The sequence below is a fragment of the Anarrhichthys ocellatus genome, unplaced genomic scaffold (genome assembly GCF_004355925.1).
Source record: "Anarrhichthys ocellatus isolate YVR2014 unplaced genomic scaffold, GSC_Weel_1.0 scaffold196, whole genome shotgun sequence".
NCBI classification, from domain to species: domain Eukaryota; kingdom Metazoa; phylum Chordata; class Actinopteri; order Perciformes; family Anarhichadidae; genus Anarrhichthys; species Anarrhichthys ocellatus.
Genome location: NW_022280226.1, coordinates 136,492 through 150,152, shown reverse-complemented (window position 1 = coordinate 150,152; position 13,661 = coordinate 136,492). Strand labels below are relative to the sequence as shown.

Below are 13,661 nucleotides of genomic sequence, written 5' to 3'. Positions count from 1 at the left end.
GCTCCCAAATCGCAAGAAGACGTCATACGTCACCACGCATTCATTTTCTTTAAGCTTTGTGGTTTAGCTGAACCGGTTCCACAGAGGAAGAGATCTGTTGTGACATGGCTTGGGGCTTAATAGAGAAATCTTGAGAGAAATCTTCGATCCCCTAGCGCGCTGCCTGCACACCCTTTTACTGTGGAGCGCTCCTTCTGCGCTCTACGGGGGTAAGAGTGAAGACCCCACCCCCCCACCTCACATCACAGCATGTCGTAAAATAATGTTACAAAAGCTATCAGATCCACTTGGATCCTAGGCAAAGGCAACTTAGGGATAACCAACAGAGCAGTCATGGCCTACGGTTCAATAAGTATCCCAGTTAGCTCATTCAACAGTATTAAAAATCACAGTCATAGACAGAGACAGAGATCAGGCCGGAGACTCTGGGTGTTGAAAGTAAGCGACCAATCAAAGGAGCGAAGACATCAGCCGTATCTAAGTGGAAGTAGCGTAGTGCCATTTTAAGGCCTTGAGCTCGGCATTTTGGCCGTCGCCATCTTGGTTTTTTGCAACCAGAAGTTGTTATCAAAATGTTTAGATGTTTTTTTCACCATGGCAGTCAACTCTGGAAATGTATCTTAAATATAAATCTCTGTTTTGCTTCACTCTTTTGTTGACACTGAGTTGCTTATTGAGTGTCAGTTTTGCTAAGAGTGTCAGTTTTGTCTGAAGGAATGCTATCGCATTCAGCAAAACCAATTTTGCATATTTTTACTGCGGTAGTTTAGTAAGAAACAACGAACTGTTGGCCATCTTTTCGCAGACGTAACACCATTTCATGGATATTAATGGAATTGCTATAAGTTGTGCTATAAGTAGCATGACAGTTTCACCAAGAATCAACTTATCAGTTTTGATAAGCAATCCATGTGCAAGTGTTTTTTTTTGCAAAGTGCAGACAACTGCACATACTCTTTTGAATAAATGAGGAATTCAAATCTGTTGCAAATGGTAAATTAAAAGACTGCCGCAGGGATGATGTATGAATAACTTTATTATAATCATCATTTAAATTAGGTACATGCATATGAAATAAATTTAACCTCTGCATTTTACCCATCCCTAGCATATTGGGAGCAGTGGGCTGCTGTGAAGCACCCTGGGAGCGATTATCAGGATCAGCTTTATTGGCGTACGCATATGGAATTTGACTCTGGTTTCCACTTCGCTCTCAATGTACATACACAAGTTTACAATAAACAAGAAACAAATATATATATAAAAAATAAAACAAGGGCAACAAAAAAAGTAGAACAGATGTAGGTATAAACATTTTACAACTATGTACAATACTGTAAGTATAAATATATATCCAAAAAAGTATATATATATTTGTATATATAAAAATAAACCTATAAACAACAATGGCAAAGGAATTGATGTGGTGGTAATAGTGCAAACAGAGGTAGTAGTGCAGTATGTCTGATTAATTGTTCATGAGCATGACAGCCAGTGGAAAGAAGCTGTTCCTGTGTCTGGTGGTTTTGGCGTACAGAGCTCTTTAGCGCCTACCAGAGGGGAGGAGTTGGAACAGGTTGTGTCCAGGGTGTGAAGGGTCTGCAGTGATCTATCCTGCCCGTTTCCTGACTCTGGAGGTGTACAAGTCCAGGATGGAGGGCAGGCTGGCACCAATGATTTTTTCTGCAGACCTTGACAGCCACCTTATCTGTTTGATCTATTATTTATTATTGCTGCAAAGTAAAACGTTGTACATTTGCTTTTAATACACCAGAGGGCAATATTGATGTATGCTTTAAAGAAAAGAAAGGGGGGGAAATAGATATTGCCTGGCACTTTATCATCAACAAAGGAATGACACCTTACATAAGTAATGTAAACCCAATATTTTCCTCTCACATCTGGGGGGGGGGGTTCTTCATCACCTTATAGTTTTTTTTTGTTTTATTATTAGTATTAATGTATATTTTAAAAATCTGTACTCCGCGCCAACGTGCTATTGTTTTGCTTCCGCCATTAATATTACCAATCCGTTTAGCTTATTGGTTGATACGGCTGTTGAAATACCGCCTACTTTTAGGTGACGCATTTTATTGGTCGTGGTTTCGGTTTTGCATAAAGTGAGTCGCAAGGATTGGTCTACACAAATGTCAATTGTCTTCGGCATATTGTGTGAAGTCCCGCGTACTCTCGCGCTGATTGGATAAGAGGCCAGCCTGCAGCGGAGCTGAGACTGAAGATTGGCTAAAAAAGACGTCAGTCATGATTCAATCAAAAGACATTGGTTGATGTTAGTGCAGTATTGAGGGATTTTGTTTTCTCCCAAAACCAGTCAGAGACGGCAAGACATACTTCAGCGATTGTCACATAAATATAATGTTTTTATCAACGAAGCCGACGGTATACGCCCTGTGGACTTAACCCTACACCTACAAGTATTATAACTGTGAGTAAAACATCCATCTTTGTTTGTAGTTCCCACGCGGGCAGTCAGACGCGGACACTGAGTGGACTTATAACGTTAGCTATCTCAACTATGTTGTTGTCAAGAGAAATTAGCTCACTCAACGTTGGTGTTTTTATCAGTGAACGCCCATTTCAGAGCATGAACTCATTAGAGAATAAAGTATTTGTTTCGTGGGCACGTGTCAAAAGTGTGACTTTTAACCAGGTAGGTGTGAGACTATTAACGTTAACGTGAGTTAAGTTGAAAGGTTTGGCTATCAACAACACAGAAGTTGGTTTCACAGCAGAGCTATCGCTACCTCGTGCTACTGTAACGTCACTGCCCAACTTGTTCAAAATTGTAAAGATTTAGAAAGACGTATATATAAGGCAACGCCGTATAACACGTATTAATTGATTACATGTTCAGTTAGCAGCTAGCCAGAATCACACGCTGGTGTTGCTGATCGAATGACCGAGTTATTCGGTTATTAGCTCGGAAGCTAACTGCGAGAACATTTTCCAATCGCCGGGAAATTGTTAAGAATTTAGAGCAACTGGTCTTGTAGAAACCTATTTAATCGTATAACGAGTTAAAGCCGTGGTGTCAGTGAAGTGTCATTATCAGGTTTAGCTGTCAGTCAAAGCAGAGGGTCCCCCTTTGTTTTCACCCGTTTCTTAGTAACATTTCCTGGTCTTTGCAACTTCACGTTATTCTCTGATCACGCGGCCATGCTGGTTAATCATTTAACGATTTAAATGATTCAAGCGGGCCTGACATGGCTCGTGCACACTTCAAAATACAAGTGTGCGTTGACACGCGCACACCCTCTCTGGGTGATGTTTACTTACAGCGTCTCAGTGCCATGGTGTGGTCTCCATGAACATATTCCATTTCATCCTCAAAGGTTGATGAAAGAAATCAATTATTTATAATGAATTCACGTGCTCTGTTTGGATGAAGCTCTATTTATTTTACTTATTTGAGCATCGTTTATTTATTCTTTATTATTGGACATTTTAATTCACAGCTTATTGTACCACAATGTTGTCTTCTCGGTACATTTACAGGCAAAAAGATACTGTACAGTTAGTGTGTGACTGAGTGAGAGAGACAGTCTGTGTGTGTGTTAAGAAGTACAAATTCTTGAGATCTCCTGTCATCTTTGTACTGCCGGTCCTACAGTACAACTACAGTTGGTCACTGGGCGCTGAGGCCATACCGTGGCAAAGCATCAGATGTTGAGGCGCATTGGTTTATTCATTTGATGAATTCATGGCCCAACCTCTGAGAGCTGTTACTTTATGACATTAGTGTCACAGAGCGAGAGAGCCTGATCTGCGTCTTTCCTCTCGCTGAACAATGGAGTGTTGGCAGGCAGCCTCCTCGTCTTCTCAACTTCCCTTCCTGCAGCTATTTCTAGCTAAATGGAAAGGGTTGCAAAAAACAAATCTTTAGATGATGCACAGAGACGACTGAGAGGGAGGCAGGAAAGTAAAGGAGAAAGAAAAGTGTTCATCCTTCTGTACAATAGAGAGGGGGGGGGGGGGAAACACGTCATGGAGTTGAATTTAATGCACAAATGCTCTGCTTGGATTTCTCAGTTACATTTTGAAGAATTGTGCTTTTGAAAACTCAACCTAGATTTGTGAAAAAGGAGAATTTAGATTTGTGTTTGCCCTTAAGACATTGAATAAATGTCGTGTTTCGTTCTGTCATATTGAAGCATGCACACGTGTATGAAATCTAAAATATATTTTCTTTTTTTATAATTGCACAAAAGCTTGAATCTGGACCCGGTTGTGTTGGACTTTAAGGCCTTGTTCAGACTGCCAGCTCAAAGTTGTTTTCCGGTAAAATGATACATTTAGGAAGTCTGGACAGCAAAAAGTCACATGAAATGCAACATTTTTTTTTTTTTTGCAAATCTTATCCAAACCGCATTTGGAGGTGGTTTGAAATGTGGTTCCAATCGGATGTCTACGATGCGTCTGAGTCCGGACTTTCTGGCGTTTTTATTATCGGATCTCAAAGTGTGGAAGTGCGGAACAGATCCACAAATCTATGCTCAGTAGGAATTTGATTGATTTTGTTATTTGTGTCTCTATATACATAATTTGTATGTTGCCATTTATTGTGCGGCCACTGAGAAAATGACCAGCGTCAGGAGGATGACTTTGATAACTGCTTGTATGGCCTAACCCTACAACAATGACAACACATTAGTCTATAACGCTTTTTTCTCTGATGCGGAGCGAAACTCCAAATGCAAAGGAATTAGACATCACAGCAGTGGTATGTGGGGATTATATCAATCAGATCCATCGGTCCTGCACCTACAGCGCTCAATGATCACATAGGTTCAATTTTGGTACACTCGGCTTGACCTTTGCTCCTGGTGTTAGTGTCCAAGTTTGTAGTTCAGTGGGTTCAGTGCTCACAGAATGGTCTTCAGCATCCTGCAGCTTGATTACGTGAATAGGGGTCACTGGGGGTTTGCTTCGGTCTGTCACTTTAAGATAACCTCGAGAGACTAATAATATCTTTGGTAGAGCTAACGTACGGTTGAGTGTTGGAGAAATGCTCATTTTAAGTATGCAGCTCTTCAGAGCAAATATAGCAGAATCGTTTTTGCAATCTTTTAATGATCAATCCTGCAGCCCCACCATCCATTATATCGTTCAATGCAACTTGAATACATTATTTACTTCTACAGGTCTTAGAATATATATATATATATTTTTTTTATATATATAGTAGAACTGGAAAGAGTTAAAAAGACTTCTCCAGAAATTGGCCTTTTGTTGAAGAACCGTCTGCACACTTGCTCCCTTACTCAGTCACACACACACATGCTGAGTGGCCACGGGCAACAAGTCCAGTGGTGCAGCTATGCTGTCTGTGGGAAAACAAGCTCAGGCCTACTGACTACCAGCCTCTTTGCAAGTCTATTCAGCAGCGCTGTTGATATTCCACTGGCGGTGTGTGTGTGTGTGTGTGTGTGTGTGTGTGTGTGTGTGTGTGTGTGGGGGGGGAAGATAGGGGGTATGGTACTAGGATGCAGAGATCATAATACAAGTGATGACATTTTTACCAACAAGGATTCAGAGGAAGATGAAGAATGGGGCCAATGTCATCTCTAGTTCACTTCTAAATGTGGGTTCAAATTTCCTTCACACTGCTTTTAGAGTTGAAAAACATATTTTCCACATGTCATCTGTTCTTTAGTTCTCTTGGTTGCATGACGTTAAAATTACTTGTGATGTTGACTTTGATCCAGCGGCACCGAAACAGTTCTGGTGGTCGATGTGGCACACCCACTCACTACTTTATGATATGAGTCGATACATACAGTGGCGGGTGCATCCTCCCTAAATCTCTTTGTGTTCACTGGTCCTGTGTAGCAGTCCTGGGGATGCAGAGCCCCCCCCATCTCCTGACCGTCAGTGCCTGTGCCTGGGTCAGCAACCTCTGTCACCGTAAGTTAGCCTGCAAGTAGAATGAAGCCCTGCAAACCCCCCCCCCCCCCACCCCCCTTTTTTTAATGTCCCTTTGGTGTAGTCATCTCTGCCTCCCCTCCCCCTCCCCTCCATAAGTCCCATCCATGCTTCGTCAGCCAGTTTGCCGGTGCAACAAGGGCCGTGGTTACGCATGTCTTTCCAATTCCATGCCATAATTTCTTGTTATTGTCGTTTTAAAGCTCTTATCTTAAAGCAGCAATATCAGGAAATGCTGTGTTTTTTATGAGCAGTGACTTCCCTTTGGGATGATGGAGACGTATGATAAGTTGTCCTGTTGTCCTGATGTCCACATTGCTGTCCACACCTCGCTGAGGTCCGAGATCGATGCCAGCCAGACCACCTCGGTATGCTGATCGGATCCCGATGCGAATTATCACTCTAATGAAGGCCATGGAGTGAATGGTCATTGACGGCCCAGTAGAGATTGGTCATTTAGCTGCAATGTTTCCATTTTGTGTGTGTAACGGATCACAAACCTCACGGTTCGGTTCGGATACTTTTTCGGATCAGCAAAGAAAAGGGGAGGAGACAAATATAACTTTGCTTTCCATTTATTAATTAAAGAACTTTAAGAACACTTAAAGCAAATAACTTTGGGCTCCAGAAAAACAAAAATATTGAAGATGTCCAATTTGAAATAAATAAATAAAAATAAAACATTCAAGAATACTCAATTCTGTTAAGTTTAAGTGCAACATGAGGTATGTTGATACCCTCGTCCTTTGATCAATATTGAAAGAAAAAAACAGCCAGTGAGCTAGCTTCCACTATTTCAACTGAACTGAACTGCTCGGCAACAACTTTGGTCTATGTTTACTTCCTGTCAGGTTATGTCATTCAAATACACAATAATGTTTACCATTACTGTGAATTGGTCTACAACTTAAATTTTTTTTTTCAAAAAGACGAGAATATCTCCATTGTCTGGGTAGAGGGTAGACCTTTCTGTGGTTACTATTGGACCTGTCTAGCTTCCACTCTGCTGCTTCTGTCAGCACCTGCGCCAGGTGTGTGTCTGTGTGGCTCTCACAGAGGGGTCGTGTCTACAGCACCGGACTATGAATCTCCCACTCCGCCGTGATGAAGTGAGCGGTCACTCTTTTCCTCTTCATAGAGGCCTGGAACGATCTTCATTCTGAAGTGGATGCGTGAGGGCATTTCGTAGCGTGGCTCAAGCACTTTAACCAGATTTTGAAATCCTTTTGTTTTCCACAACGGAGTGGCCCCCGTCGCTGACAGACCGGGGTGGTGGTGCTTCATATGTGTGGACATGTCCGATGTACGGCCGTTGTCGTATGTCTTTCTCTTTAAACAACGCCTACATACCGTAATGGTTTTGTCCACCACCCTTATCCGTCATTATAAGTTACAGGGAAGACAAAATGCTCCCAAACTTGCGACTTAAATGACGCCGGGGGCTTCTGAAGTTCCTCCGCTCGCCATGACTTTCATCGTTAAATGCTTTTAACCTGATCCGTTCACGTGAACACATGTTGGGAATAACATAGCCTCAAAAAGGGGGCACCATTATGTTGGGAACGTAAAGGAGCGTGTTTGGCGTGTTAGCATCTAAGAAACTAAATTTTTGACATCAATAGAATTATTAATGTCAGTAACAATTATTAATGATTATTAATAATAACGGGGCACCACCCTGCGAACAGGGACCAATAACCAAACGATAAAACTAAGTCTCATAATTAGTGTTCACTCACAATGTCAATAGTCTGAGTACTATTACACATTCAGAGTCAAAGTGAAGGTTTAAGTTCGAGCACAGACCACATATACAGCTATTATCACAATACACATGCAGCTGTCTGTAATCACAGACGGCTGCTCTTTAAAATATAACAGAGTTTATTACGTTCTAATACTAATGATCTAGTCAACTAATATCTAAACTAATAACAACTATACATTCATGAGCACGCTATCTAAAATCAACAGACGATTGAAAAGAGGGGTGTGTGTGTGTGTGTGTGTGTGTGTGTGTGTGTGTGTGTGTGTGTGTGTGTGTGTGTGTGTGTAAGGGGGAGGAGCGAGGGAACAGCTCAGCGACGTATGACGTAGTTGGGACGTCTCTCATGCGTGAGACTCAAAAATGGCGGATAACCAACAGGAGAACTGGCGTCTATACGTGCCGGTAGCCGTTTAGCACGTAGCTACATTAGCTCAAAGCTATATGTGTGTGTGGATTAGTAAAAGAGAAGGGAAAGGAACAAAATGAAATAAAACAAAAGATTAAGATCCTTCGCGCCACGCTGGAGTACGGAAGATTGCTCTCTCAGCCAGGGGAGCAAGAACCGCGACTCTTTGTCTCAGCCAGCGGTTCTGACCTCCTGAACTGATGAGAAGCAATTTCGACCTCACTGCGGCTGTCTCGACACGAATCACAGTAGCATGGAATACACGCTAACTTCTACACAACACTAGCAATTTCAGGGATCGCCAGTGTCGGTGATCATAAAGCATACACCACGTTATAAAAATGAACAGTACTTTAAGCACACAAACAAGATAAAATAAACACAAATTAACTCTAACTCTGCCCAGAATCTATTTCGCCTTACGGTACGATGCAATCGTGTTGGTTGAGGGGGGGATTCTTCTGAGCTTCCGTGGGCTCGGGCAGCGCGGCTGCGGGCCGCGGGAGGTGTTCTCTCGGTAGGAGAGAATCGCTGTCGTCTGGATAAGGGCTTTTCGCGTCCTTATGGCCGGAGCAAACGAGGCGCTCTCTCTCTCTCTCTCTGAAGAAGTCTTGCTTCTTCACTTCTACAGGACTAAAAGGGGTTCACTTCGTGGATACGAACACAGATAAAATAGACAGTTTGGTGAATTCGGCCAGCGAATATAAACTGTTAGACCTAGGATTTGGTTGAAAAGGGAAACAACGTTGGTGTGCTCCCTAGCTCGACGGAGGTCGAAGGGGGAAAAGCCTTGAGGTGGGGGTTGCAGGTAGTTTTGTAGAACAGTGGCTGAACCACAGGGGTCCTGGGGTGTCTTGGCTCTCGGCCAATTAGATTGCAGCGCTGCTTTCAGGTAACTTCAGGAACACAGTTTTTGGGGGGAGGAAACTCACACCCTAATGTGAATTTCTTCAGAGCTGGGGGTTTGGTGCTCAAACTACAATCAGGATGAAACCTTTGCTTGCCAAAGGGAAGGCCTGACTCTCTTTGTTCCACAGCACATGTCGAAGCCATATAGTCAGATCCCAACACACACTACTGCTTTATATCTGTTCACTGACATGTTGCATTGATATTCAGACCCTTGTTACTTGAAAAGGAACAGCAGCAGTAAAACTTTATTACACACTGATGATTAAACTGTAAAAATACTCAATTGATACGAACGGGGAGGTGTGATCCGAACGGGGAGTTGTGATCCGAACCGATAACTGCTCGATCCGTGGTCCTTTACACCACTAGTTGTAACCCAAGCTTCTCTGTGTTTGTTTGCATGTCCATGTAAGTCAGAGATGTACCAATTGATCGGCTGACGACCAAAAGCAGACGGTTTTCAGCAAATTGTGCCGCCAAATTAAGCGGTGAAAGAACAACCCTAAAACACTTGGAACAGCTACCTTAATCAGACACTGATTTTTATTTTTTTTATTGTAATTCATTCACATGCATGCTGCTCAGAGTGATCACACTGACCGGCTCGTCTGCCTCTCCATAGCACAGTCCTGCTTGTACCGGAGCTAACAGCTAACATTAACGGAAGCTGCATTGACTTGCAGGCTCTGGTAGCGGCAGCAACCTGTAGCGGCAGCAACCTGTCAAACACAGTAAGCCCGCCCTAAAGCATACCCTGCTTTATGGTCTATTTTACTCTAAATGGACCATAATTTACTAAATGAACATCATCATTGAAGAAGACTTGAAACTAGAGATTGAGACGATAAGCTCATGAGGTAATAAATTAAGAGAGTAGTAGAGTCATTTTCTCATAGAATCTAACTTCTTTTTGCAACCGGAGGAGTCGACCCCTACTGGTCAGTAGAAAGAATGCAAGTTTTAAGACACTTCAGCATTGCCTCCACTCGTCAGAACCGGAGGTTGCCTCTTGCCAACAAGCGCAACATAAATCTGCAGAAATGCAGTTTTCGACTGTTTAGCTGCCATCCTCTACTGCAGGTAACGCTAGCGATGCCATACGGAGTTTGCTAATAAGAAGAGGTTAACAAATGAAAACGAATCATGTAGTTTATTGTTTAGCTGCGAGTGCAAATCTATTGTTTATATACAAGAATAATAAAGCAATGTCGATTCTTTTATTAATTAATTGTCTTTTTTAAGAGTACTAGTATCGATAAAATCCTAACGATACCCGTCCCTATTCAAATGGTATCTTGTTAAATGTAGTTTTGTGCGAGAAACATGAATAAATACAGTTGTTTGAAGGAGATGTTTTCACTGCAATATAAAATAGACATAAGAGAGAGAATCATGACCTGTTTGACTTTTTACTGTTTTTATTGAACGCACCGATATCAGCCAATACACAAGTCCAGGTATCTGTTGTGAAAAGAAAGAAAACAGTATCGTAACATCCCTGAGCTGTTCTCGTGACTCCCCCGGTGTGCGCCTCACCTCTTTGTTCGTCGAGCCCCGCGCTGTGATCCATGAAACACAAAAACACCCCGTGACTGATCTGTTGTGGCCCCAGTCGGAAACTGCATGTCAGCAAATGTAGATGGACACACACACACTACACAAAAGCAGCGTTGAGGGTGAGGACACAGCATTCCTTCTCATCCGCCGAGTGTTGTTAAAGTCTGCACGCATCCATCTGCCTGTGAAGACGTCCAGCTGTGCTCCTGTAGTTTCTTTCAGAGTGGATGTGAGATGATGCTGCTTAATTGGTCGCTATGGTCTGATTTAACTGTCGTCTTGATATTTGTCTGTTTATTTATCGGATTTCCTTTATTTTGTTGATGACTTTCATTATCAGTAAAAGAAGAGACCACAGTTGAACGAATGGAATAATGAGCAGCAGGGCTGAGAAGAGTGAAACATCTGAATATGTTAATGAAGGAATCTGATAGGGATGCTGCAATAGGGATGGAGATTTCAAACTGGTTTTGGGACTTCCAGTACTTGTGTGTTTTGGGTTGTAATGAACAACGCAACCTGATGTATTGGTATTCATTTAGCCTGTAGACTTATATAGTTTTTAAAGGATAAGTTTACATTTATCACGCCCATCACACTCACATGTACACTGATGAAGCTGAATCAGTTGCTGTGATTATTCCTCCGTTAGACAGACGGTGTTTGCTTACTGAGATGGTTAAACAAACAGAATTTTGTACTTCAAAGTATAACTTTCAGCTAAACTTCAGAGGTCATTTTTACACAACTAGAGGTACGGACTTTGTCATCCATCGGAATAACAAGCGACTGACTACTTGTCCACATTTACTGTCAACTTTCTCAGTAAACGAATTGTTCAGCCGCAAAGCATGCTGTCAGTGCATATTTTTGGTCACAGCTCTTTAATTATCAATCAGTTGTCCCGTTGAATGCATACAAATGCCATTGAATTACGTGTACATGTAGGTTTTGGAGACATTTGTGAATCAGCAGTTAACGTGATGCTGATGCATAGTTCCAGCCCTCTTTGATTTATGATCAAAATGTGCGTTTTATCAACATGGCAACTCTGTTCTTCAACCCCAAAACCTGCCAGTGGGATGGATAAGCATGTTTTCTTCAAACAATCGCCAAAACGACACCGTTTACCACAGCCAGAAGCTGTAAAAACTGTCATAATCTTCAGACGGTCCTCGAACAGAAAGCTGACCTCAAAAAACGCAACCGAAACTAAGCTTAAAATTGTGGTATTTCATCAAATGATTTAAGTCTACATGTCTCATTTAAAATTCCGACTAAATAAACCATTTACTCAAACCAGATGCTGTAAAGAACATTCAATTCTGCGATCCTCAGCACTACTAGGAAGCCATGATTGATTTGACTGAGACCAAGGATCGTCTCACAAAAATTCAGTATAAATTGGCCTGAACTGCAGGAGAGGAGGGGCTGTAAGTAGAGGTTGTAGAAATGCGAATAGCTTAACGTATGTATAGCCCGTGGAGCTTCCATTCTGAGAGTGAATTAAACCGGATTTTGAGGGTGTAGATTACATGTAGTCTGTCACAAAGAGGTACAGGATAAAGTCTACTCGCTCAGTTTCCTTAACTGTTGTTTTTTTTTTGTGTCACGGCGGCGATTACGCCCTCGCATTTCCAGGTTTAATGATGCTAAATAATGTGCTGTGCTTTGCTGCCCGCTTCTGAAATGTATACACATATTCATGTCATCGCTGTTGATCCAGCAGCGTGACTTAACTTTTTTCCGTTTTTGCCGCCATGGAGCAGTGGGAGAGATCGTCCCGGGCGACTCCCTGGAGGTGCCAAACGAAGCCGCCATGTCGGTGACCGTTCACGAGAATCGCAAATCCCGCACCAGCACGGGCTCCATGAACATCTCGCTGTTCCACAAGCCGTCGCACCCCGACAGCGTCCTGACCCACCTGAACACGCTGAGGAAGCAGTGCCTGTTCACCGACGTCACCCTGTGGGCCGGGGATCGCTCTTTCCCATGCCACAGGTAAACGCACGGCGACGAGATTTGTGCGCCTTTCAATTCAATTTCAACCATCCCGACCTGTGACCTTGACGATTCTGTTGGTCGCTGACCAAATGCCGTGTTTGTGTCTTGCAGGGCCGTCTTGGCGGCGTGCAGCCGTTATTTCGAGGCCATGTTCAGCGGAGGGCTCCGAGAAAGTCTGGACAGCGACGTCAACTTCAGAGACAGTATACACCCCGAGGTACTGCTGCTTTTACTGAGGACGGTTATACCGTACTGGGTGCTTCAGACAAAAAAAACACAATCTTTTATTTTTTAATCATTACAATTGTGTGTTTTATGCAAATAACTACTATAGATGTGTATAACAAAGTAAAAGGATACAATTTTGAAATTTTGATAGTTGACACTGACTTCGGGATGGTTGAATTTATTTTCCTAGACTGGTTGGGAAAAAAAAAAAAAAAAAAAAAAGTCTGGATCCTTGCTGTTAATTACAGTTCTTAGAAAGAAAATCGTAATCGGCAGGTCAGACTTTTATATAATTCATATCTGTCCAAGAAAATTGCAAAAGTGTGTGTACATGCATACTAAAGAGATTGAAAATAAGTCATGTCCTTTCAATCAAACGGTATTATTAATACACTATGTATGCCAAAAAGGGTGTAATCATGATTTATTGGGAGAAACCAAGCAATTCAATGTACAAAATCAGACCCTTCAGCACCCCCATATAGCCCAAATGGAATGATCCTTTGTTTTACAACCACATTTTCTTCTGACGGTTTGACTTCTTCAGGTCCTGGAGCTTCTGCTGGACTTCGCCTATTCGTCTCGAGTCATCATAAATGAGGAGAATGCCGAGTCGTTGCTGGAGGCGGGCGACATGCTGCAGTTTCACGACATCCGAGACGCGGCGGCTGAGTTTTTAGAAAAGAACCTGCACTCCTCTAACTGCCTGGGGATGATGCTGTTATCAGACGCCCATCAGTGCAAAAGACTGTATGAGCTGTCGTGGAGGATGTGTCTGCTACACTACGAGACGGTAACGAAGCTTTACATTGTCTCCTGGCTTCTGGCACTAACTCAGTGTTG

The 13,661-nt window shown here is 42.5% G+C and overlaps 1 protein-coding gene across 4 annotated transcripts in view; it reads left to right on the top strand.

Annotated features, from left to right (window-relative positions):
• Positions 1–2,328: 2,328 nt before the first annotated feature.
• The window catches only part of enc2 (ectodermal-neural cortex 2), a 28,210-nt gene continuing 16,877 nt past the window's right edge, over positions 2,329–13,661 (top strand). For 3 of the 4 annotated variants that reach the window (XM_031878736.1, XM_031878733.1, XM_031878735.1), the window contains exons 1-4: positions 2,329–2,446; positions 12,356–12,587; positions 12,702–12,807; positions 13,366–13,611. In XM_031878736.1, the coding sequence (XP_031734596.1) occupies positions 12,406–12,587; positions 12,702–12,807; positions 13,366–13,611 (534 nt within the window). In that variant the 5' untranslated portion in view covers positions 2,329–2,446; positions 12,356–12,405. Of the gene's footprint in view, positions 2,447–12,352; positions 12,588–12,701; positions 12,808–13,365; positions 13,612–13,661 lie in introns of all 4 variants that reach the window. The other variant, XM_031878734.1, reaches the window with a different exon arrangement.